The sequence below is a fragment of the Pongo pygmaeus genome, chromosome 12, assembly GCF_028885625.2.
Source record: "Pongo pygmaeus isolate AG05252 chromosome 12, NHGRI_mPonPyg2-v2.0_pri, whole genome shotgun sequence".
Classification (NCBI taxonomy): domain Eukaryota; kingdom Metazoa; phylum Chordata; class Mammalia; order Primates; family Hominidae; genus Pongo; species Pongo pygmaeus.
Window position 1 is genome coordinate 101,511,689 of NC_072385.2, and position 25,296 is coordinate 101,536,984.

The 25,296-nt window shown below is 38.4% G+C and overlaps 1 protein-coding gene across 25 annotated transcripts in view; it reads right to left on the minus strand.

Annotated features, from left to right (window-relative positions):
- The window catches only part of BIRC6 (baculoviral IAP repeat containing 6), a 258,658-nt gene that overhangs the window by 218,453 nt on the left and 14,909 nt on the right, over positions 1-25,296 (minus strand). For all 25 annotated transcript variants that reach the window (XR_010123126.1, XR_008500630.2, XM_054475624.2 and 22 more), the window contains exons 2-6: positions 19,954-20,135; positions 17,448-17,585; positions 8,743-8,936; positions 5,544-5,655; positions 2,097-2,179 (exon numbers count right to left, since the gene is read on the minus strand). Coding sequence is in view for 23 of the 25 variants with exons in the window: in XM_054475624.2 (XP_054331599.1) it covers positions 2,097-2,179; positions 5,544-5,655; positions 8,743-8,936; positions 17,448-17,585; positions 19,954-20,135 (709 nt within the window). In the remaining 2 variants the exon portion in view is untranslated. The remainder of the gene's footprint in view (positions 1-2,096; positions 2,180-5,543; positions 5,656-8,742; positions 8,937-17,447; positions 17,586-19,953; positions 20,136-25,296) is intronic.

Sequence of the window (25,296 nt, forward strand, 5' to 3'; positions counted from 1 at the left end):
GTATAGGTTAAATAACTTTTTTAGGATTTGCTTAGGGACCTAAAAAATACACATTAAAATGGTATATATATATATATATATATATATATATATATATATATATATAATATAGCCTTTATGGGGAAAGACAATTCCAAACAGAAACTCAACTTAAATTGAAAATTGCTCATACAATAGGTCCCCCTCTTATCCACAGCTAGTCACTCTTTTTTTTGAGATGGAGTTTCACTCTTGTTGCCCAAGCTGGAGTGCAATGGTACAATCTCGGCTCACTGCAACCTCCGCCTCCCCAGTTCAAGCGATTCTCCTGCCTCACCCTCCCGAGTAGCTGGAATTACAGGTGCACACCACCACGCCCACATAATTTATCGTATCTTTAGTAGAGATGGGGTTTCACCATGTTAGCCAGGCTGGTCTTGAACTCTTGACCTCAGGTGATCCACCCGCCTCGGCCTCCCAAAGTGCTGGGATTACAGGCGTGAGCCACCATGCCTGGCCCACAGCTTCACTCTCTATGGTTTCAGTTACTCACGGTCAACCATGGTCCCAAAATAGATGAGTACAGTACAGTAAGATATTTTGAGAGAGAGAAACACAGACAGACTGACCACAGTCACAGAACTTCTATTACAGTATATTGTTAAAATTGTTCAATTTTAGGCCAGGCGCAGTGGCTCACACCTGTAATCCCAGCACTTCGGAAGGCCGAGGCGGGTGGATCACCTGAGCTCAGGAGTTCGAGACCAACCTGGCAAACGTGGTGAAACCCCGTCTCTACTAAAAATACAAAAATCAGCTGGGCGTGGTGGTGCACACCTGTAATCCCAGCTACTCGGGAGGCTGAGGCAGGAGAATTGCCTGAACCCGGGAGGTAGAGGTTGCAGTGAGCCGAGATCGCGCCACTGCACTCCAGTCTGGGCAACAGAGCAAGACTCCATCTGAAGGAAAAAAAAATGTTCAATTTTATTAGTTATTGTTATTAATCTCTTCCTGTGCTTAATTTATGAATTATACTTTATCATAGGTTATGGATGTATAGGGAAAAAAATATAGTATGTATATGGTCCAGTACCATCAGCTGTTTCAGGTATCCAATGGGTCCTGGAATGCATGCCCTGCAAATAAGGGGGACTACTGTATTCAACTCTCTGCCTGCAGATAGATACAACTTGAATTTTTCATACAGTATTTTCCAGTCTGAACTCCATAGGTACACTGCAATACATTTTAGCAAGTTTGCCCCATGCACATCAGCTGATTTAACATTCAGAGACTTCAAACTGATTTTCATACAAAATAAGCAACATATCCTAAAACCAAACCCTGGCTCTATCACTAAGAATATGCTCTTCAGCAAATTTTATTCTTTTCATTTTAAAATGGGATAGTAACTCCCATCTCATAGAGTGACTGTAAAGGTTAAACTGGAAAATATTCATAGTTAGTTCTCTCCTATAAAATGGAGATTACAATAGTACCTACTTCACAGGGAAACATGAAAATTAAATGATTTAAAAATACATAAAGTATTCAGAATGGTACCTAGTAAATACCATCTTATATAAATATTTGCTATAATAATATACTATTATTTCTATTAATAAGACCTCAGAATAGTTATTTGTAAAAATGAAGTTTCAATACATGATCTCTAATGTTTAACCAGGTTCTAAAATTTCATGCACTAAAATTCGGAGACATCAAAGACTCCCTAAAATTACTTCAAAATTAGAAATGTATACTATAAGGCTCTCTCCATGGATTCTCTACTGACAACCTGCTCTCAACAGACCAAGATTCAACTGCTAAAGCTCACACTGGAGTTCACTTTACCACAGCTTTCCGATTTTCAGTTAGAGCATGGTTCTATTGTTTGGTACTTCCCTCGTGTACAATTTTTAGAAAGTCAAACTTACAGACACTGTATGCCAGGTGGTGTGCCAGAGTACAGACAGGGCTATCTCATTCTCAGGACAATGACAAAAATATAGGCAGCAAAAAGGCAAAAAATTATATCATAAACAGAAAAGTAAAATTTAGAAGCATTATTTACATGACTGACTTAGCCTATTATGCCCAGAAACATCAAGACTCACCAAGGTTCATCAGTAGGTTCCCAACAAACGAGGCATACACTACAAGTAAAACACATGGCTCTATCATCTCCAGATGAGGCAGGCTGCAAAATTATAAAGAAAAGAGACAGAAAAGGTAAATCATTATTAAAATAGCTTTATAATAAAAGTTATTTTTAAAAGTTCATAATTTTAAGTAAAATTCTACACTGAAAATAAGAAAATTAGCCTATAATATTAGGTCCAACAATACACTGAAACCTCCAAATATTTATTAATTGCCTGCATTATTTGAAAATTCAGAAAATGACCACTAAATCAAAGAGAGGTACACATATACAAAATCCCTGATCTAGTACTTTTCTAATTGCTATACTGAAGTATCTGAAACGTTAAGTATAAGAGAAAGAGTCTGGCTGGTTTACACTGTTTCTGTTGTTGTTGTCGTTGTTGTTGTTTTTGAGACGGAGTCTCACTCTGTCACCCAGGCTGGAGTGCAGTGGCACAATCTCGGCTCACTGCAAGCTCCGCCTCCCTGGGTTCAAGCGGTTCTCCTGCCTCAGCCTCCCGAGTGGCTGGGACTACAGGCGCCTGCCACCACGTCCAGCTAATTTTTTTGTATTTTTAGTAGAGATGGGGTTTCACCGTGTTAGCCAGGATGGTCTCAATCTCCTAACCCTGTGATCCACCCCCTCAGCCTCCCAGAGGGCTGGAATTACAGGCGTGAGCCCCGCACCCGACCTCTTATTGTTTTTTAAAGAGACAGAGTCTCTTTAAAACTGTCTCTTTTAAAGAGACAGAGTCTCTTTAAAACTGTCTCTTTTAAAGAGACAGAGTCTCAGGCTGGAGTGCAATGGCACAATCATAGCTGACTATAGCCCTGAACTCGTTGGCACAAGTGATCCTCCAACCTCAGCCTCCCAAGCAGCTGGAACTACAGAAGTGTTTCACAATACCCAGCTAATTCTGTTATTTTTTTTTGTAGAGACACGGTCTCCTTACAGCATCCAGGCTGGTCTCAAATTCCTGGGCTTAAGCGATCCTCCTGCCTTGGCCTCCCTAAGTGCTGGGATTACAAGTGTGAGCCACTGTACCAGCCAATGGGTTTATTATTAAATATTAAATCACATACAACTATATAAGAAGGGCAAGTAAAAAGGGAAAGCAAAGTAGTCAATCTAATTCACATAATATGGAATCTAATTCATACAACATAGGACAAAATGCTATATATATTTCAATTCAAGGGCCAGGCACAATTTATATATATATGTATATATTTTCAAAACCTGAACTGAAATATACCTGAAAACTAATATTAATATTTGTGAACATTTACTTTATAGATGCAAACTTACTATACATTTTAGAAGATTACAAATAATCAGCCCTTAACATTTCCTAGAATCAGAGGATTCTAGGAAACCTATTATTTCACCTTTCTGCAAAGACAGAATATAATGAACAATAACTCAAGAGAAAGAAAAAAAAAAAAATCAAGGCATCACTTAACAGAGACTCTTAGAAAATTACACCAAATTAAAAGAAAGATAAGTTGCTAGAAAAATGGTCCATGTTTAATCCTTAGTTTAGAGAAATTATTTCACTGATTCTAATATTAGCCAGTCCAAACTTACCTATCTGTAACAGGAAATCTGACAAACTTTGAATAAAATATTCACACATATATATATATAGTTTTCTGGTTTAATTTTAGTAAAGATGTTCAGAATACTTGAAGATAACGAAGGAATAATCAATCTTCAGATTCTAAATGACAGTTACTTTAACGTACTTCAAAATGTACTTGAATTCTTAAATTAGGCCAGGCACAGTGGCTTACACCTGTAATCACAATACTTTAGAAGGTTAAGGCAGGCAAACTGCCTGAGCCCAGAAGTTTGAAACCAGCCTGGGCAACATAGTGAAATCTCATCTCTACAAAAAATAAACAGAATTAGCTGGGCATGGTGGCACATGCCTGTAATCCCAGCTACTTGAGGGGCTAAGGTGGGAGAACTGTTTGGAAGCTGACGCTGCAGTGAGCTGTGATCATGCCACTGCACTCCAACTTGGGTGACAGAGCAAGACCCTGTCCCAAATAAATAAATAAATAAAGTTCATGCTTTATTTAAACTGACATATAAGTATTAGATTTCTTAGATTCTTTTAGCAGTGGTAAAACAGTGGTAAGCCAGTCTGTACCACTCAGTTTAAGTTTCCTATTAAATAACATATTACATCTAGCTAAAATCATTTTTCTTAACTTCCCTCTAATTCAGCAAAGCTTTTTATAATGTCCCATTCTTATGCCTCTGTATCATGTTAATTCTTACACTTTATACCCTCCTCTTTTCCTACACAAAACTATGTTTTTCTTGACTAATTCTTCCTCTACCTATGCAACTTAATCAGTTCTTTAATGCACAGATATTCAAGTTGCAATGCACTACCTGTAATGCTGCTTCTGTAGTTATCTAGTATATGGGTAATTTGTATCCCAACTAAAATGAGAATTTTGAAACTGTAAAACTGCTTTTATTGCATTACCCTAAGCATCTACTACTGTGTTATGAATGCAGATGTCAAACACTGGAAATAAACATGTATCAAAATAGAATACTTGTCAGAAACCAAATCTGAAGAATACTATTTGTTGATTTTATTCAAAAATTATGGCCTAGCACAGTGTCTCACACCTATAATCCCAACACTTTGGGGAGGATGAGGTGCGTAGATCACTTGAGCAGGAGTTCGAGACCAGTCTGGGCAACACCAGAAACCCTGTGTCTACAAAAAAAAAAAAAAAAAATTAGGTTGGTGCAAAAGTTAGCCAGGCCCCGTGGCACACACCTGTAGTCTCAGCTACTCAGGGAGGCTGAGGTGGGCGGATTACCTGTGCCTGGGAAGGTTGAGACTGCAGTGAGTGGTGATAAGGCCACTGTACTCCAGCCTGGGCAACAGAGTGAGACCCTGTCTCAAAAACAAAAAATAAAAATAATTGTTTTTAAAAAAAGTTTTATCTAATCTGAAGGAAAATACTCAGTTAATTGCTTAAACAATTTTTTTCCTGGCCTGGCATGCCTGTAATCCCAGCACTTTGGGAGACCGAGGCAGGCAGATCACCTGAGGTCAGGAGTTTGAGACCAGCCTTGGCAACATGATGAAACCCCATTTCTACTAAAAATACAAAAATTAGCCAGTAAGTGATGGTGCACACCTGTAATCCCAGCTACTCAAGGAGGCTGAGGCACAGGAATCACTTGAACCCGAGAGGCGGAGGTTGCAGTGAGCCAACATTGTGGCACTGCACTCCAGCCTGGGCAAACAAAACAAGCATACATGCGTACAAGCAAGCATACAAGTTGCACAAAATAAGTTTCTGAAAAAGTAAAAAAAAATGTGATAATTTTGCTGAGGGCTACAAAGGCATACTGAGAAAAGTATTTTTTTATATTCTTTTTTTACCTGATGATAAAATCCAGCTTGAGCCATGGGATCTGGTTGTGCCCACCTATAGCCTACATGAGGCCATGAGGTAAATGTCTCCCGTCTGTTTGCTTCACTATACATCAGTGATCTAAAAGTAAACACACTTTATGTAATTGAAGTTAAGCATCAAATCACAGTGAAACTTCTATTTAACAATGCAAAAAATAATTTTACTGGGTTATCAGCAAAAACTGCAAATGGTCTGATGATCAAGTTCAATTTTTTACTTTAAACTAAAAACGGTAATTTTTGGGAATTTCCCTTAAACAGAAAGGGAAGGAGAAAACCTGATTGGTGGCTGCAGTTGATAAACAATTCCAGGGGTAGATTACATATGTTTTCATATTAAAATATATCAGCTCACTAAGAGTCAAACTATAACAGAAAGTACCAGAGTAATTTTTTAAAGGATGATAGTAAACTTTTAGAAAAGTCCAAAAGATTTTAAGTAAGAAAGGACTGATAAGCAAAGCTTATTCATCCTAACATAAAATTACAACTGATAACAGAAAGAAAAAGTGGCAAAGGTCATGACAAAGAGAACAGGAAAATACTCTTCTAAAATCTTCACTTAAATTAGCACATGATTTTCTATAAAATTGCTAGTAACTTTAGGTTTACTCATAGTTGTATTCAAGTTTTTAAACAAATAGCTGTTGGGTTAGAAAAGCATTTTCAGTTTCACATTATATGTGTCTTTAGGATCAGTCTTAGAACAGAACACCTATCTCATTTTGTTATATTACCCAACAAAACAGCAGTAGCATCCAATAGACCCCAACTCAAACCTTCCATAGACCTAAGTTCATCAAAGCCTTCATAGGCTCCTAGATTGATTTTTAATGAAACAAACACCACAGTCTGTATCAAAATTAATATTTTGGGACATTTTTAACACCTCTAAAAATATCGAATATCCCATCTAATGGCTGCATTTCCTAAAATACAACATTTACCACAGCTTGCACTGATTTCTTTAGAAACACTGCAACTGTTTGCATAGAAAATAGCTCTGCAGAGCTGACTCTTTTATAATCTCAAAATAGGCACAGATCTCAGACAAGAAGCACTTGTTCTAATTACGTATTTTTCTTTTTTTCCCATCTCAGACATATCCCAAAGAATATTTTAATGACAGCCATGGCACATATCACCAGATAATCTGATTAAAAATGATAGTCTGCATGTTGCCCAAGAGATTACTACTATAGAATATAAAAATTCGGCCCAATTGTTAACTAATAAAAGTTATATACGTAACAACAAAATCACTTAACTAACAAAAAGAGGGTAAGTGATTAAGCAGAAATCAGTTTACCAAAAGATAAATTAATAAATATTGCTACTGAACTAGAAGAGCCATACTAAAAATAATAGAAAGTTTAAAATGAATTTATTCAATAGTGCCTTTGATAACATCAGCACATACTATTTATAAATGTACTTCAGAAAGATGCTTAGGAAATTACAAGTCACATCCAATGAAAATGTAAAAATATAAATACTACAGCTGGGCACAGTGGCTCACACCTGTAATCCCAGCACTCTGGGAGGCCAAGATGGGTAGATCACCTTGAGGTCAGGAGTTCGAGACCAGCGTGGCCAACATGGTGAAACCCTGTCTCTACTAAAAATACAAAAAATGAGCCAGGCATGCCGGGTGCAGTGGCTCACGCCTGTAATCCCAGCACTTTGGGCGGCCGAGGTGGGCGGATCATAAGGTCAGGAGCTCGAGACCATCCTGGCTAACACGGTGAAACCCCACCTCTACTAAAAATACAAAAAATTAGCTGGGCATGGTGGCGGGCACCTGTAGTCACAGCTACTCGGGAGGCTGAGGCAGGAGAACGGCATGAACATGGGAGGCAGAGCTCACAGTAAGCCAAGATCATGCCACTGAACTCCAGCCTGGGCAAGAGAGCAAGACTCCATCTCAAAACAAAAATATAAAAAAAGAAAATTTGGCTGGGTGCAGTGGCTCATGCCTGTAATCCCAGCACTTTGGGAGGCCAAGGCGGGCAGATCACCTGAGGTAGGGAGTTCAAGACCAGCCTGACCAACACAGAGAAACGCTGTCTGTACTAAAAATACAAAATTAGCCGGGTATGGTGGCACATGTCTGTAATCCCAGCTACTAAGGAGGCTGAGGAAGGAGAATCCCTTGAATCTGGGAGGCAGAGGTTGCGGTGAGCCGAGATCGTGCCATTGCACTCCAGCCTGGGCAACAAGAACGAAACTCCATCTCAAAAAAAAAAAAAAAAAAAATCAGCCATGCATGGTGGTGGACGCTTATAATTTCAGCTACTCAGGAGGCTGAGGCAGGAGAATCTCTTGAACCTGGGAGGCAGAGGTTGCAGTGAGCCGAGATCGCGCCACTACACTCCAGCCTAGGCGACAAGAGTGAAACTCCATCTCAAAAATAAATAAATAAATACTACATGAAAAGGCAAACAAAATTCTAATCAAAATTGCTGGGTATTATATTTCAGTATAGCATTTCTAAACCTCGGTACTTTTAGTAAGAACCTCAATGTCATTTCATATAGCAAATCATTTAAGTTTTTAAATGAATGTGTTACTGGCTTTTTAATTAGTTAAACAAAATAGGCATTCAAAAAACCTCTACCAAAGAAAATGATGGTTTAGGTATGATTTTTGTAATACTGTTTAAATCCAGTGCGAGCAGCATAAAAAATGTTAACTCAAAATTATTCCTATTATTTAAAAAAAAATTTTTTTTCATTATAAAATGATAGCACTTTCCTTATACTCACATTAGGGCACGGTAAATTAGGCAAAATTTATCTCAAAGGTCACAAAATGTCATCAATGGAAAATAGTTATTATTCATTGAATAATTATAGTAATTTTAATTTGACTAAAATATTTACTAAGCAAGTACTAAACTGGAATTTTCAAAATGTGGCTTTATAATTCCTTCAAATACCTTTAGTGTACTAAAATATAGTGTTTAAAAATAGCAATTCAAGTAGTAGTTTACTTTAAATCTGGTTTTCAGATTCTAATTCATATTGAATTTTTTTTAATTTCAAAATTAGGCTAGAAATTTGAAATTTTTAAAAATCATAACCAGATTTTCTAGTTATTCTTGTTTAATGCAAAAACTAATCAATTCTACCTCACTGTCACCTTTCTCTGTTAGCAAGGTTCATACCTGTCTACAGAGCGGCCTGGCCCCACTCCGAGTTCCGGACGTGCACTAGGTAAGAGGTAAGACAATCTGTCCATCACTGAGGATGCCACAGGTAAGGCAGCAACATTTTGATTTATTTTCTTGAGTTCATTTACAATGGCACTGGCAATGGACTTCAACACATGATGAGGAAGATGAAATGTAACTGTGGCCCACTGAAAGAAAATGGGAGTATAAGCAAAGGAAAATGTACTCAACAGTTTTAACCAAAATCATAACTTAACCATTATCAAATAAAGAACACTCGTCAGTTTTCTTCATTAGTTTATCATTTAAAGCAGAAACTTGCAGTTATAAAAAAAACAATAAAATATTTTACAAAAGCCAAGATATGGAACCAATCTAAGTATCTATCAATGGGTGACTGGGTAAAGAAAATGTGCAGTAAAGGCCAGGTGCAGTGGCTTACGCCTGTAATCCCAACACTTTGGGAAGCTTAGGAGGAATTAGTTTTAGTGATCTGGTGGTGACTGCAGTTACTAATCATGTATTGTATATTTCTTTTTTTTTTTTTTGAGACGTTGTCTTACTCTGTCGCCAGGCTGGAATACAGTGGCGCAATCTCAGCTCACTGCAACCTCTGCCTCCTGGGTTCAAGTGATTCTCCTGCCTCAGCCTCCTTGAGTAGCTGGGATTACAGGCATGCACCACCATCCCCAGCTAATTTTTTTGTATTTTTAGTAGAGACAGGGTTTCACCAGGTTGGTCAGGCTGGTCTCGAACTCCTGATCTAATGATCTGCCCGCCTCGGCCTCCCAAAGTGCTGGGATTACAGGCATGAGCCATTGCGCCCGGCCCATGTATTGTATATTTCAAAATTGCTAAAAGAATAGATTTTAAACATTCTCATCACAAAGAAATGGTAAGTAGGTGAGTTGATAGATATGTTAATTAGCTTAATTTAATCTTTCTATAATGTATACATATATTACAACATCACATTATACCCCATAAATATATACTATTATTTGTCTATGAAAATTTTTTAATTTTTTAAATGAAACCTCAACTAACTATTCTGGAAAAGACAGTTCAGAACCAGATAGTAACATACGTTCTTATATATATCACCAAAAATTAAGGACAACTAAAATCATCTGTCATTTTTCCTATTCATCCAGCACAATGTTAAGCACAGAGTAGGCACTCAAATACCTCCATCCATAAGAATATATTTAGACAATTACCATTACTGGGGTATATGAGGATTTAGTTCAGCTTAGCAGATGCATGTTTTTGTTGCTGTTGTCACCATAATCCAGCAATAGCAACTAAAAACATAGGCCTTATAGTCACACATCTGGATTCTGAGCCCAGCTTCGCCCATCAGCAATATTTGATAAATGTTAGCCATGATTATTTAATATTACAACAATTACTGAAGTTAGACCACAAAAATGCTAAGTACTATTCTCCCAGAGAAATAAGTCTATAATGTAATTTCATCTTTATATCCTGTCTCCAGTTCACCCATGAAGGGTTTCTACTCTTGTCTAGTTCACTCAAGGCAGCCTAGTAAATTATTATTTATCTATACAATACTGGAAAAACTTGTGGACAAAAATATGACTTGAATTGCTAAAAAAAAAAAAAAGAGGGAGAATAAAAACTTCTAGATCTAATTAATCTGTTCACAGATCAGAGCTTTTTATTGAAAGGGAGGATGACTCCCCTTGAGAAAGGATCCTACTATACCCCAACTATACATAGTACTGTGAATCATACTCCAAATCTTCCCTCAAAAAGACCTATGGGCATTCACTACAGTGACTGTGCATGGGGGAAAAGATCTTTCAGGCATTACAAAAACATGGCACTGAACTGACCTAAAACATCACTGTGGTCCACGAAAGAGGGCACGTAGGATGGTCAAGCGATTAATAAAGTTTTGGCCCAAAGCTGTCTCAGAGAGTTCTATGGGTCTGTAAATCCTTATTGCATAATAGTTACTTCCCCGGTTCCTGAATGCATAATATAAAACAGGCAACTGAAAACAATGCCCAAATTAGCTCTCTGCTCTTCTCTGTGGGCCAGTAATATAGAAAACACCAAGTACAAGCCCTTAGAACTTTCCTTCTCTACAAAGATATTAAACTAAAGCAATGCTACATTCCTGAAGAAATTTTTTAGATTAATGCCACTGTAAAAGATTTGAGGCTGGGCACAGTGCCTTCATACCTATAATACTAGCACTTTGTTGAGACTGAGGATGGAGGTTCGTTTGAGCCTAGAAGTCTGAGACCATCCTGGTCAACATAGCAAGATCTCATCTCTACTAAAAAATAATAGCCAGGCGTGATGGCATGCACTTGTCATCCCAGCTACTCAGAAGCCTTGAGATGGGAAAATCACTTGAGCCCAGGAGGGCAAGGCTACAGTAAGCCAAAATCACACCACTGTACTCCAGCCTGAGTGACAGAGCAAGACCCTGTATTGGAAAAAAAAAAAGAGAGAGAGAGAGACTTAAAAGATACAGAGGTAATCAAATGACCTCGTCCCCTTTACTGGACTGTTGTAAATGAATCTTGAAGAATGACTGTGGATGGTAAACTATCAGGTGGTGACTTTCATTGCAGCTGCTTTTCCAGATGAGGTATCTTTATTAAAGCAAATCAACAAATCCCCTGATATCTGGTAGATAGTTACAGTTCTATCCAGTATTTTTCTATCTTTAGTTTTAAGGACTATACAAAAAGTCCACTTTAACCTGGCAGGAACAATAATAAATCTTTGCAGTCTTTCCCTAAGACCACATCTCACGTTCTAGAAATCCTGATCATCCTAACATCCTGCAGATCAACATACTGGTCCACTACATCATGACAGCACGCTGATTGGTCCAGATGAAAAGGAAACAGCAAGGAAATTAAATGCCTTACTAAGGTGCAAACCAGAGAACAAGAGTAAGAAAAACTCAAGATTCTGCAACCGTGGTTAAGTTGCAGAGGTCCAGAGGTCTGGTCATGTCAGGATATTCCCTCCAGACTGAAAGACAAGTTGCTCCAACTTGTAACACCAACCACACAAACAAAAGCCACAGTACTTAGTGGGCCTACTTGGATTTGGGAGCCAATATTTAGCATACTTGAATGTGTGCTCTAATCCAAGTATCAAGAAATATATAAGGCTGCCAATTTTGAGTAAGGTGCAGAACAAGAAACTCTGCAACAAGACCAGACTGTACTGCAAGATGCTCTGCCACTTTTACCTTAAGAGCACTTTCAATGACATTGACACTAGAAGTCCACAGCAAATAATGATGCTGTAAGGAGCCTGTGGCAACCTCATTGGGACAATCACACAGCAGAATGCTAGGGTCTTGGAGCAAAGCCACACCCTCTCATGCAAATGACCATTCTCCTTTTGAAAAACAGCTCCTAGTTCCTTACTAGTCCCAGATAGAGATTAATATCTATCTACGAAACTAATGCCAACGAATTCAGAGCTGTCCAAATGTTATCTGACACACCAACCATAATATTGAGCACAAGCAACAAGTATCCTTCAAGTGTTTTATAAAAGATCTGTCTTGACAAAGTCCAAAAGGCAAAAACTGAATAAACAAGTGGCTCAGAATTCAATACCTACTCCCACTATAATGTCTCCTCCTTGTTCTACATCAATAGCTTCATGGGGAACTCCTTATGATGAAATAATATGAGGGGAAAATACTCTTGGCCCTGATTTACAGATGGTTCTGCAATGATATGCTGGTATTACCCCGAAGTGGATGGCTACAGAATTACAGCCCCAATCACAAGGAGAGGGGTGAAGGTAAATCTTCTCAATAGACAGAACTTCAGTCAGTATATATGACTGTTCTTGTATGGATTTAGAGTTGGCTAGAAGTAAAGATCCTCACTAGTTAACAGAGAGTTGCTAATTTGTTAGCTAGATGGTCAGGCACTTGGAAGAAACAGAACTAGAAGACTAGCAGCAAGGAGGTCAAAAACAAGGTCTGTGAATAGAACTCTCAGAGGGTAAAAATATGTATGAAATATGTCAATGCAGACCAAAAGGCATGCATTTCAGAGGAAATGGGAGAAGTTATACACATTACATACATGAAGTAAGCCTCTCTCCATGGGCACTCCAGTGCTTGCTCAATGGACCTGTGTGCAAAATACCATGGCAACCGATATGGAGGCTATGCACAGGCCCAAAAATGTAAACTTCCCTGTACCAATACTAACCAGGCTACAGCTGTTGCTGATTGCCTAATCTGCCAAACAGCAGTTACCAAAGTTGGGTGGCCAATATCACGCCATTTCCCAGGTGGAACAGCCAGCTATCTGATGGTAGGTTGATTATATGGGATTCCTAGTCATGGACTAGGCAGCAATTTGTCTTCAACATAACAAATATATATTCTGGGTATGCATTTACCTGTTCTGTCCATAGTTTTCTGCTGTAATATTATATAGTCCATTGCCTGTGGACTGACAGAATGTCACGCTATTGTAGAAAACTTTGCTTCTGATCAAGAAAAGTATTTCAAAGCAAAAAAAAAAAAAAAAAAATCTTTTTCCACTGGTCTTACTGTGTATCATCCTGATGAAGCCGGCCTGGCAGAAAAGCTCAATGGCCTACTAAAGACTCATTTTCAATGCTAACTGAAAGAGACATGCTGAAAGGTTATGGAGTTCTACCTTACAAGATGAAGCATATGCTTTCAATCAACCAAAAATGTATGATATAGTTTCTCTGAGCATGCCCACTATTATATTTAATAAACCCATTCACAGATTTTTTTTAAAGCTTTCAGCTCTACAGGTCTTACTCCCAAGGGAGGAATGTTCCAGCAGGAGTACAACAACACTTCCATTGAAGTGGGTGTTGAGATTGCTACCCAGCAACTTTGAGGTCCTCTTGCCACTGAATAAATAGTCAAAGAAGTTCTACTAGTTTGTATGACTGGAACTGACAAGGGGAAACCTGGATTGATGCTAAGTAACAGGGACAAGGAGAACTTATGCAGAACCCAGGAGATTCTCTAGGATGCCCCCCTTAGTACTTCCAAGTCCAACAGTAAAGATGAAGTAACAATTACAACTGAAAATACAGCACCAGCCGGGCTTGGTGGCTCACACCTGTAATCCCAGCACTTTGGGAGGCTAAGGCAGGTGGATCACCTGAGGTCAGGAGTTCGAGACCAGCCTGGCCAACACGGTGAAATCCCGTCTCTACTAAAATACAAAAAATTAGCCAGGTGTGGTAGCCCGTGCCTATAGTCCCAGCTACTGGGGAGACTGAGGCAGGAGAATGACTTGAACCCAGGAGGCGGAGGTTGCAGTGAGCTGAGATCACTGCACTCCGGCCTGGGTGACAAAGTGAGACTCCATCTCAAAAAATAAAATAATATAAAAACACAGAACCAGTGAGGATTCAGATTCTTCAGGAATGAAGATGGGTTGTTCCAGTACGTAAAGAATCCTGACCAGTTGAGGTGCTGAATGATGACAGAGCTAATAAGGAATATGTAATAGAAAAAAAAGAAATTAGATATCTTCTTGACTATTATACATCCTCTTGACCAATATATCCTCTTTACCATTAAAAACTGAGGACTAGGCCAGGCGCAGTGGCTCACGCCTGGAATCCCACCACTTTGGGAGGCCAAGGTGGGCAGATCACGTGGTCAGGAGTTCAAGACCAGCCTGACCAACATGGTGAAACCCTGTCTCTACTAAAAACACAAAAATTAGCCAGGCATGGTGGCACGCGCCTGTAATCGCAGCTACTCAGGAGGCTGAGGCAGGAGAACCACCTGAACCCAGGAGGCGGAGGTTGCAGTGAGCCGAGATCACACCACTGCACTCCAGCCTAGGTGACAGAGACAGACTACGTCTAAGAAAAAAAAATTAAATTAAAAAATTAAATAAACTGAGGACTAGGCCACGAGCGGTGGCTCACACCTGTAACCCCAGCATTTTGGCAGGCCAAGGTGGATGGATCATGAGGTCAGGAGTTCGAGACCAGCCTGACCAACATGGTGAAACCCCATGTCTATTAAAAATGCAAAAAGTAGCCAGGCATGGTGGCGCGCGTCTGTAATCCCAGCTGCTCAGGAGGCTGAGGCAGGAGAATTGCTTGAACCCAGGAGGCGGACGCTGCAGTGAGCCAAGATCGCACCACTGCACTCCAGCCTGGGCAACAGCGCAAGACTCCGTCTCCAAAAATAAAAATAAATTTTTTAAAAAGCATAATAGTTTTGTTACATGAAAATTCAAATATATAAAGTGTGAATGGAGATGCTGAGTAGCCAAAGGGGTAGACTGTGCAGTTAATTAAACTGTTGTCTCTGAGCTCCAAATCTACCCTTTAATTCTCTGCTCTATCAGGTTGGGGCTAGGACTCTGCATACTGTATTTCCTCTTTTCAACCAGTTTCCTGGTTTTTAGGTTCTCCCAGCAACAGCACAAGAAGGAAACTGGAAAGAAAGATGAAAAAAGACTTGCTCCTTCTTATTAACTGGCCATTGCCGTCAGTACTGTTTCAGCAAAGGACCTGATGCAGTAGTTGATTCTTCCAGTTTTCAGCATTTTGTTTTGGTTTGGCTGTTTTAGCATTCCGAGATTCAGTTTCAAAGAGCTCCCTCAGAGTTACTACCATCAGTCAAGTAGCATCTCTCTTCAGAGATCTGAGTCCCAGTTTTGCAAGGCCCTCGTCCAAGCTCCTGAGCTACCAATTGGGTAGCAGTTCCTAGTCCCAGATCCACGGGGCCTATTCTCTAAGTTTTAGGTTCTGATAACCCCTAATCTCTACTCTTTGTTCCTCGAGACCTAAGTGAAAACTGCTTCCTATAGTTATCTCTGTTATCTCAGGATTTCCTTTTCACTTTTTCAGTTTTCAAACACCAGTTAATTTCTTACAATAAACTATCTCTGTTGAAACTCAAAGAACAGTTTCTGTTTTCCTAAATAAAATGTCCCATCAATAGAGTAAGGTATAATAAAATCATGATAAATCTACAAAAAAAAAAATTCAATGCAACTATTAAGAAGAACATAGATGATCTCTGAGGATATGAGAAGATATCCAAGACAAATTCTTGAGTGAAAAAAAGCAAGGTGGCCAGGCACGGTGGCTCACACCTGTAATCCCAACACTTTGGGAGGCCGAGATGGGCGAATCACGAGGTTAGGAGCTCGAAGACAAGCCTGGCCAACACAGTGAAACCCCATTTCTACTAAAAATACAAAAATTAGCCGGGCATGGTGGCATGTGCCTATAATCCCAGCTACTTGGGAGACTGAGGCAGGAGAATAGCTTGAACCCACCAGGCGGAGGTTGCAGTGAGCTAAGATCACACCACTGCACTCCAGCCTAGGTTACAGAGCGAGACTCTGTCTCAAATCAAAAAAAAAAATGAGCCAGGTGCAGTGGCTCACGCCTGTAATCCCAGCACTCTAGGAGGCTAAGGCAGGCAGATCACCTGAGGTCGGGAGTTTGCGACCTGCCTGACCAACATGGCAAAACCCTGTCTCTACTAAAAAATACAAAATTAGCCAGGCGTGGGGGCGCACGCCTGTAACCCCAGCTACTCGGGAGACTGAGGCAGGAGAATCACTTGAACCCGGGAGGCAGAGGTTGCAGTGAGCCGAGATTGTGCCATTGCACTGCAGCCTGGGAAACGAGAGCAAAACTCTAAAGTCTCAAAAGAAAAAATAAAAGAAAAAAAGCAAGGTATATCACAACACAATATTAGTATATTTTAGTATAGTTACAACTGTACTTGAGAAAAATCTTTGCAAATGCCCAAGTTACTTATAGGAAAATGGCTTTTACCTTCTACCTTATATCCTTCAATAATATGGAAGTTTTATAAGCAGTATAACTTAGAAAAGGTCTTAAAAGAAAAATCTGCAGGAAATTAATAAAAATATATCCAAGGATTTAAATGAAAGCACTCTCTCTCATATACATCCCCGATTTAATTGAAAGCATTCTCTCTCATATACATCCCCGTATGCCAAAAAATTTCAGAGAAAGCACAAAATGGCTCAATTTCCAAAGACACAGTCCATTCTTATCCAAGCATCCAAGCTCACAACCTAACAAGGAAGCTTCTTTCATCAGCCTCTTGACCACTCCAGGTCTGTCAGGCACTAAGAAAGATCTAAGGAAGCATTAGAAAACACAATAAGCAAAATAGTTCCCACAAACTGAAGTTAAGCTTCGATTAAGAAGTTTCAAAGTTTCAACTTTTTTTTTTTTTTTGGCAACAGAGTCTCATTCTTTCCCCCAGGCTGTAGTGCATTGGCGCAATCTCTGCAATCTCAGCTAACTGCAACCTCTGCCTCCTGGGTTCAAGTGATTCTCATGCCTCAGCCTCCAAGTAGCTGGGGATTACAGGTGCCTGCCACCACGCCTGGCTAATTTTAGTATTTTTAGTAGAGATGGGGTTTCACCATGTTGGCCAGGCTGGTCTCAACCTCCTGACCTCAGGCGATCTGCCCGCCTCAGCCTCCCTCAGCTGGGATTATAGGTGTGAGCCACCGTGCCCAGCCAGTTTCAACTTTAAGATGACTTATAAGCACATTCTGCTTTTTAAAAGAAAAATCTAGAATTAGAACATTTCCAAAAGGAGAGGAAAGGAAAGAGCAAAAGAATGGAGGTGTCCATTGTAATATAACCCCAAAAGAGGCAATCTATTAACTTCTTACCTTAGCAACTTTGTGGTTTGCTGCAGTCTCATGAGATGTATTTTTTAAACCATCTTTGAGCTGTGTGATGAACAAATCATAACCCTCCGTACTAGAAATATCTACCTTTTCTGAACACGCTGATAAGAGCTGCTGTGCCTAAATAAAAAATAAAAAATAAAAAAATCACAGAAAATTCAATGCAAGAACAACAAAAAATTAAATTCAGATCCTCTTTCAGATATTTTAATATGCAATGATTATGACAGGTACTATACTAAACTTACCTTTCAACAAATCTACTTAATTAAACAGTAATTTAAAAGGCTGTTATAAAATTAAATGAGATAAAGCAATGTATTCAGTGTAGAAGTACTACATGGTAAAGTTTAAACACAAAGTAGTTATTATAAACCAAATCAAGATAGAAAAATGGACAAGCTGAAACCATAAGCAAAAATAATACAGGAAAAAATCTGAAGAGACAAACTTAAAGTCCTCCAATGAGCTTTAAATACTCAAGCTACACAAAGTCATAATAGAGGACACTAAGTCAGCAAGTAACATGAAAAAGCACTTTGCATTGTTATCCATATATTCAAAATGAACTACTGTAATAAAGATATATGTTAATATAAGGAAAAGAATATATCTACACTGAGCAAATCAAACCTAAGACTTTAGGGAAGACAGTGACAAACTAATCTGATGCAGTAAAGGAAGCCTGGAATGCTGGAAGATCTACAAACAATATTATGTGAACAACAGTTACAGCTGTGATTAAAGTAAAAAGAGGAAAAAAAACATTTAACAGCAAACAAGGTGGAGGAAGGGATAGAAGCTAAACAGCATTTCACTGTAGTAGGAAAAACACTGACTTGAGAGTTAATTTATTTTATTGTAATTCTTTAATTGTTTGTTAAACCTAAACATAGTTTGATAGTGTCTTTTCACTGCTGATTATATATCCTGATATCAGCTGGTTTATATTCCTTCAATTAGGAGGAAAATATGTTCAATTTTTTCAAACGGTTTTTCAAAGTTTCTATTTGTTCGAATCAAGTAGAACTAATTAATTCTCTATCCAAAGATTTTAGACATGCTTCCAGACCCAAATACTCTGATGAGAAAAAGACAGCTTCTCTGTTTTTGGAACTCAAACTTCCAGCAACATGCTTTCAATATTAACATATAATAGACTACTGTTATATGACACTAAATGTAAAATCTAAGTGGATATACTTTATTGGACATACTTTTTTGATAACTTTCATAACAAGTCAGCATGAACACAGAAATAATATCTCACTTTATTAGAGAACACAACATAATCTTTTACATTCTATTTAAGGTGATGCAAAATCCAGTAATTATGAAAAATGTACTTTCAAACTGCAGGATATGAACCCACACAAAAGGAATTTAAGTTGGGCTAGACTTAAAAATTAAGTAAAGAAAATTTAACACTACAGAAAAGTATGTATGGCTAAAACTTAAAACTCAAGTTATTGAAAGACATGATGCATAGTAAAAATTACTGGTTGTGTGGCTGGGTGCAGCGGTTCGCGCCTGTAATCCCAGCACTTTGGGAGGCTGAGGCAGGCGGATCAATTGAAGTCAGGAGCTCAAGACCAGTCTGGCCAACATGGTGAAACCCATCTCTACTAAAAACACAAAAATTAGCTGGGTGTGGTGGCACATGCCTGTAATCCCAGCTACTAGGGAGGCTGAGGCAAGAGAATCACTTGAACCCGGGAGATGAAGGTTGCAGTGAGCCAAGGTCGAGCCACTGCACTCCAGCCTGGGTGACAGAGCAAGACTCTGACTCAAAAAAAAAAAATTACTGGTGTTTACCAGAGTCTATTCCTCTCTCATTTTAAAATATTAAAAAAAAAAAAAAGAAAGAACCACCTCTTTCCCAGTCTCCCTCTCAGCTTGGCCATGTGACTAAATTCTGTCTCATGGGGTAAATATGAGGCTATATGAGAGAGTATTTGAGTTGTGAAAGGCAGAAAGAGAACAAGAACAAATAAGCAGGAGAGGGGGCTGGGGGTTAAGGGACAGGGAAAGGGAAGGAGAGAAGAGAGGGATGCCAGAGTGCTCTCCTCTAGCCTCTTGCCCTCTCTTTCCCTGTGACTGGGAAATAATGACACCTAGAGCAGCTGTCTTAAACTCCCAAGCTAACCCAAGTGTTGAGGTTGGCAATGCTGGCCATACACTTAGCCCTGGACTATTATTGGAAACAAGCTATCCTGTTTAAGCCATTGTTTTTTTGGGTCTCTGTTACAGCTGTTTAACCTGTGCTGATGCACCATTCACACCTAAAAATACCACTTCGACAAGAATTAATTATGCAGAGAAAAGGTGAGTATTAATATTTAAATGAAGTTGTGTTCAATAAGTAAATTCTGTTTTTATAGCAATACATATAATAACGTCCTTAAAGGATGACTTAATTTCATTTAACATCTAATATGTCTAAGATTACATTAAGTAGAGGACCACATTGATACTTATTTCAACTTACCTCTGTAACGGGTAATTCAAGCTGAACCACATCATCCTGCTTTGAAACTGGAGTTTGCAGAGCAGTGTCTAACAACAAGATTCCATTAAGGTCCTTCCTACACCCTACTGCATAATCATCCACAAATATAACTTTATCCACAGCAGAAATATACTGACATTTCACCTGTCCACCTGGTTTAGCTGTTAAAAGAACAAAAATTCAACACTTAAGATTTTCAGGCCAATGGTCTATTAAAAATAAATCTTTACACATAGTGACTAAACACAATACATTATCCTGAATTGGATCTTAAGCTGGAAAAAACTTCTCTAAAGAACATTATTGGGCCAACTGGATTAAATTCAAATATGTACCATAAATTAGATAAAAGCATCAATGTGAAATTATCAAAATTTGACAACCAAATTGCTATTATAAAAGAACATCATTGTTCTGAGAAATAAACACAGCAACAGTATAGGGAAAATGAGCATGATATATGCAACCAACTCTCAAGTGGAATAAAAATATGATGTATATATATACACACACACACACACACATATATATAAGGGAATAATAAGCAAATGTAGTAAAATGTTTAAAACTAGTAGAGCTGGGTAAAGGGTATATAGGGAAGTTCTTTGTAACATTCTATTCTTGCAATTTTTCTGTAAGTGCAAAATGAAAGTGTTCAAAAACAAAACTTTTAAAAATGAATTACTGGATGTCATTTTTTGCAAAACTCAATAAGCACAGAGACAGCATGGACAGTTATTAGATACAGTAGTGCCCTTCACTTTGTGCAGTTTCAGTTACCCAGTCAATAGAAGTCCAAAAACAGGTAAGTATAGTACAATAAGATATTTTCAATCAAAGGTCCAAAAGTTAAGTATAGTACAATAAGATATTCTGAGAGAGACCACATTCACATAACTTCTAATATATTATAATTGTTCTATTTTATTATTAGTTGTTAATCTCTCACTATGCTTACATTTTAAATTAAACTTTATTACAGGTATGCATAAGAAGAAAACCCAGCTAACCCTTGAACCACACAAGTTTGAACAGCATGAGACCACTCATACATAAATTTTTTCCAATTCATATATTGAAAAAAATTTCAGAGATTTGTGACAATTTAAAAAACATGCAGACAAAACACATAGCCTAGAAATATCTAAAAAATTAAGAAAACAGTATGTCACTGATGCATAAAATATACGTAGATATTAGTCTATTTGATCATTTACTGACATAAAATATACACAAATCTACTATAAAGTTAAAATTATCAAAACTTACGCACACAAATAGTATATGGTACCAGTCAAGAAAAATGTAAACAAATGTAAAAAATACAGTATTAAATCATAACTACATAAAATTAACTGTAGTATATATTATAAAACTGTGATAATTTTGTTCCTATTGCAGTGAGTTCAAGTGTCATGAGTACCACCATGTGACCCTAATCATATCGAGGTGAGCAGTTCATCTCTCAATTGTTAATTGGTAATCGCAGTAAAAAGTGATCTCTCCTGATTCTCACGTATTTTTCCTTTTTTTTTTTTTTTTTGAGACGGAGTCTCTTGCTCTGTCCCCCAGGCTGGAGTGCAATGGCACGATCTCGGCTCACTGCAAGCTCTGCCTCCCGGGTTCATGCCATTCTCCTGCCTCAGCCTCCCGAGTAGCTGGGACTACAGGTGCCTGCCACCTCACCCGGCTAATTTTTTGTATTTTTAGTAAAGATGGGGTTTCACCGTATTAGCCAGGATGGTCTCGATCTCCTGACCTCGCGATCTGCCCGCCTGGGCCTCCCAAAGAGCTGGGATTACAGGCGTAAGCCACCGCACCCAGCCATCTCATGTATTTTCATCGGGTTCAGTGCAATACCATAAACCCTGAATAACAACACCATGAAACTCATAAAAGGTAACACTAGTGATGCTGGAAGTGTTCCCAAAAGGCAGGGACAAGTCATATGATTACAAGAAAAAGCTGAATTGCAAAAAAAAAAAAAAAGAGAGAGAGAGAGAGAAAATACATTTATGGCACTATATTGCACTTATCAATATGGTAAATATATGTCATCTGTTTACAAAATGAATCCTGTGCCTGAAATGGCATGCAACCACAGCTGGAGACCTCAGTCTATGGTACATATCAAGCAATTCAGCTTTTTCGGCCCGGCATGGTGGCTCACGCCTGTAATCTCAGCACTTTGGGAGGCCGAGGTGGGCAGACCACAAGGTCTGGAGTTTTTTGGGGTTTTTTTTTTTTTTTAGAGACAGGGTCTCGCTACGTTGTCCAGGGCAACTCAAACGCCTGGGGCTCAAGCAATCCTCCCGCGTGGCTAGGACTACAGGAGCACACCACTGTGCCTGGCATGTCAACATACTTATTGGTAAAAGACTGAATACTTTCCCATACAGATCAGGAACAAGACAAGGATGTATGCTCTTACCATTCCTATTCAATACTATACTAAAAGATCTAGTCACTGCAATAAAAAAACAGGATATAAAAGGCAAACAAATCAAAAAGAAATAAAACTGTCCCTTTTTACAGAAATACGATTACCCATGTAGATAAAAATCAATCATACTTTTCTATACTAGCACTGATTAATCTAAAACCGAAATTTATTTTTTAAAATACCAGTTTACAATAGCTCTAAAACATACTTAGACATACATATACACAAAAGGTGTATATGTATGCTTAAAAGTATAAAAGGCTGATTACACAAATCAAAAGCCTAAATAAATACCATGTTCATGGACTGAACAAGTCAATCTGGTAAAAACGTCAACACTCCCCAAATGGATCTACAGATTTAACGGAATTTCAATCAAAATCCCAGGTGGGGTCAGCATGGTGGCTCACACCCGTAATACAACACTTCGGGAGGCCTACACGGAAGGATCGCTTGAGCCAGGAGTTTGAAACCAGCCTGAGACAGACCCCGTATCTATCTTAAAAATTTAAAAAATTTAGCCAGGCATAGTGGCACACACCTGTAGTTCTAGCTACTCGGACACTGAGGTGGGAGGATCACTTGAGCCCAGGAGTTCAAGGCTACAGTGAGCTATGATTGCGCCATATAAATAAACTGACTGAAATGTATTTGAAAAGGCAGTACCGCAAGAAAGTGTGGTACTGGCAAAGGACAGACATATAGCTCAATGGAACAAAATAGAGTCAAGAGATATGACTATATAAACATGGTCACTGGATTTTTTCAATTATGTAGTTTTTTAAATTGTGGTAAAATAAACATAAAATTTACCATTTTACCATTTAAGTGTACAGTTGAGTGGTATTAAGTATATTCATGCTGTTGTTTATCCATCAGGATAAAGGGAAACTCTGTACCCTTTAAACAGTAACTGACTTTTATCCCCTCTCCCCAAAGCCTGGCAACCACTTTGCTACTTTCTGTCTTCATGAATTTGACTACTCTAAGTATCTCACACGAATGGAAGGAATCATATAGTATTTTTCCTTTTGCGACTGGCTTATTTCCCTTAGCATAATGTCCTGAAGGTTCCTCCACATTAGAGCCTATGTCAGAATTTCCTTCCTTTTATCCATTCAACTATCAATGGACAGACACTTAGGATGCTTCTGCCTTTTGGCTATTTCAAATAGTGCTGCTATGAACACTGGTGTACAAATATCTCCTTGATTCTCTGCTTTCAATTCTTTGAGGTACACACCCAGAAACAGAACAGCGATCATATGGTAATTCTATTTTTTCCTTAATTTTCTGAGGAAACTCCACCATTTCCCATAATGGCTGCACCATTTTATATTCCCACCAGCAGTGCACAAGAGTGCCAATTTCTCCACATCCTCACCAACACTTATTCTCTGTTGTTGTATTTTGTATATGGTGTTAAAGTCCAACTTTATACTTTTTGCATGTAAGTATCCAGTCTTCCCAGCATCATTTGTTGAAAAGATTGTCATTTCCCCCAATGAATGGTCTTGGCCTCCTTGCTGAAAATCATTTGACCATATATGCAATAGTTTATTTCTGGGCTCTATATTCCATCAGTCTATATGTCCATCTTTATGCTGGTACTTTACTATTTTGATTACTGTAGCTTCGTACTAAATTTTGAAATCAAGTGTTAATCTTCCAACTATGTTCTTTGTCAAGATTACACTGAAATATTTAGGGTCCCTTGAGATTCTATATGAATTTTAGAACAGATTTTTTTTTTTTTTTTTTTTGCAGAAATAGAAAAAAGTTATTGGGATTTTGATAGGAATTGCAATGAGTCTGCAAATTGGGGCAGTATAGATATCTTAACAACATAAAGATAGTATGAAGTTCTGGCAAAGATGCAGAACAACTGGAGTTCTCATACATTTCTAAAGGAAATACAAATGGTACAGCCACACCGGTTTGACAGTTTCTTACAAAGTTAAACACATACTTACCAAATGGCCCTGTAATCCCACTTCTGTGTATTTACCCTGGAGACATAAAAGCTTATGTTCACACAAAAATCTGTACTCAGAAGTTTATAGTCGCTTTATTTATAATCATCAAACACTGAAAACACCCAAATGTTTTTTTTCTTTTTCTTTGTCTTTTTTTTTTGAGACAAGGTCTCACTATGTCACTCAGGCTGGAATATAGTGGCGAAATCACTGCTCACCACAGCTTTGACCTCCAGGGCTCAGGTAATCCTCCCACCTTCGCCTCCCAAGTAGCTGGGACTACAGGTGCACACCATGATGTCTGGCTAATTTTTAGTATTTTTTGTAGATACAAGGTTTTGCCATGTTGCCCAACCTGGTCTCAAGTGATGTGCCCACCTAGGCCTCCCTAAGTGCTGGGATTACAGAAGTAATAAGCCATCACACCCAGCCCCAAACATATTTCAAAGAGTGACTGGCAAAACAAATAATGACACATCAATACAATGGAATACTATCCAGTAATAAAAAAGGAATGAACTATTAATACATGCAAAAACTTGAGAGAATCTCAAGGGCATCATGCTAAGTGCAAGCAGCTAGTATCAACAGGTTACATACTGAATGATTACATTTCAATAACAATGTAGAAAACACAAAACTCCATAGTATAGAGAACAGATCAGTGGTCCCAAAAGACTAGTGGTATAGGGAAGATGTGACTACAAAGTGATACCACAGGGAATTTTTTCAGATGTTGAAACTGGTCTGTATCCTGACTGTGATGGTGGGTTACATCAATCTATGCATGTGTGTACCTGTATTACAAGTACACAAAAAATAGGCAATTATACTTTATAGTCTATAAAAAATAAAAATTTTTCAATGATATTGTAAAAGAATAAACACGCCCAAGCGCAATGC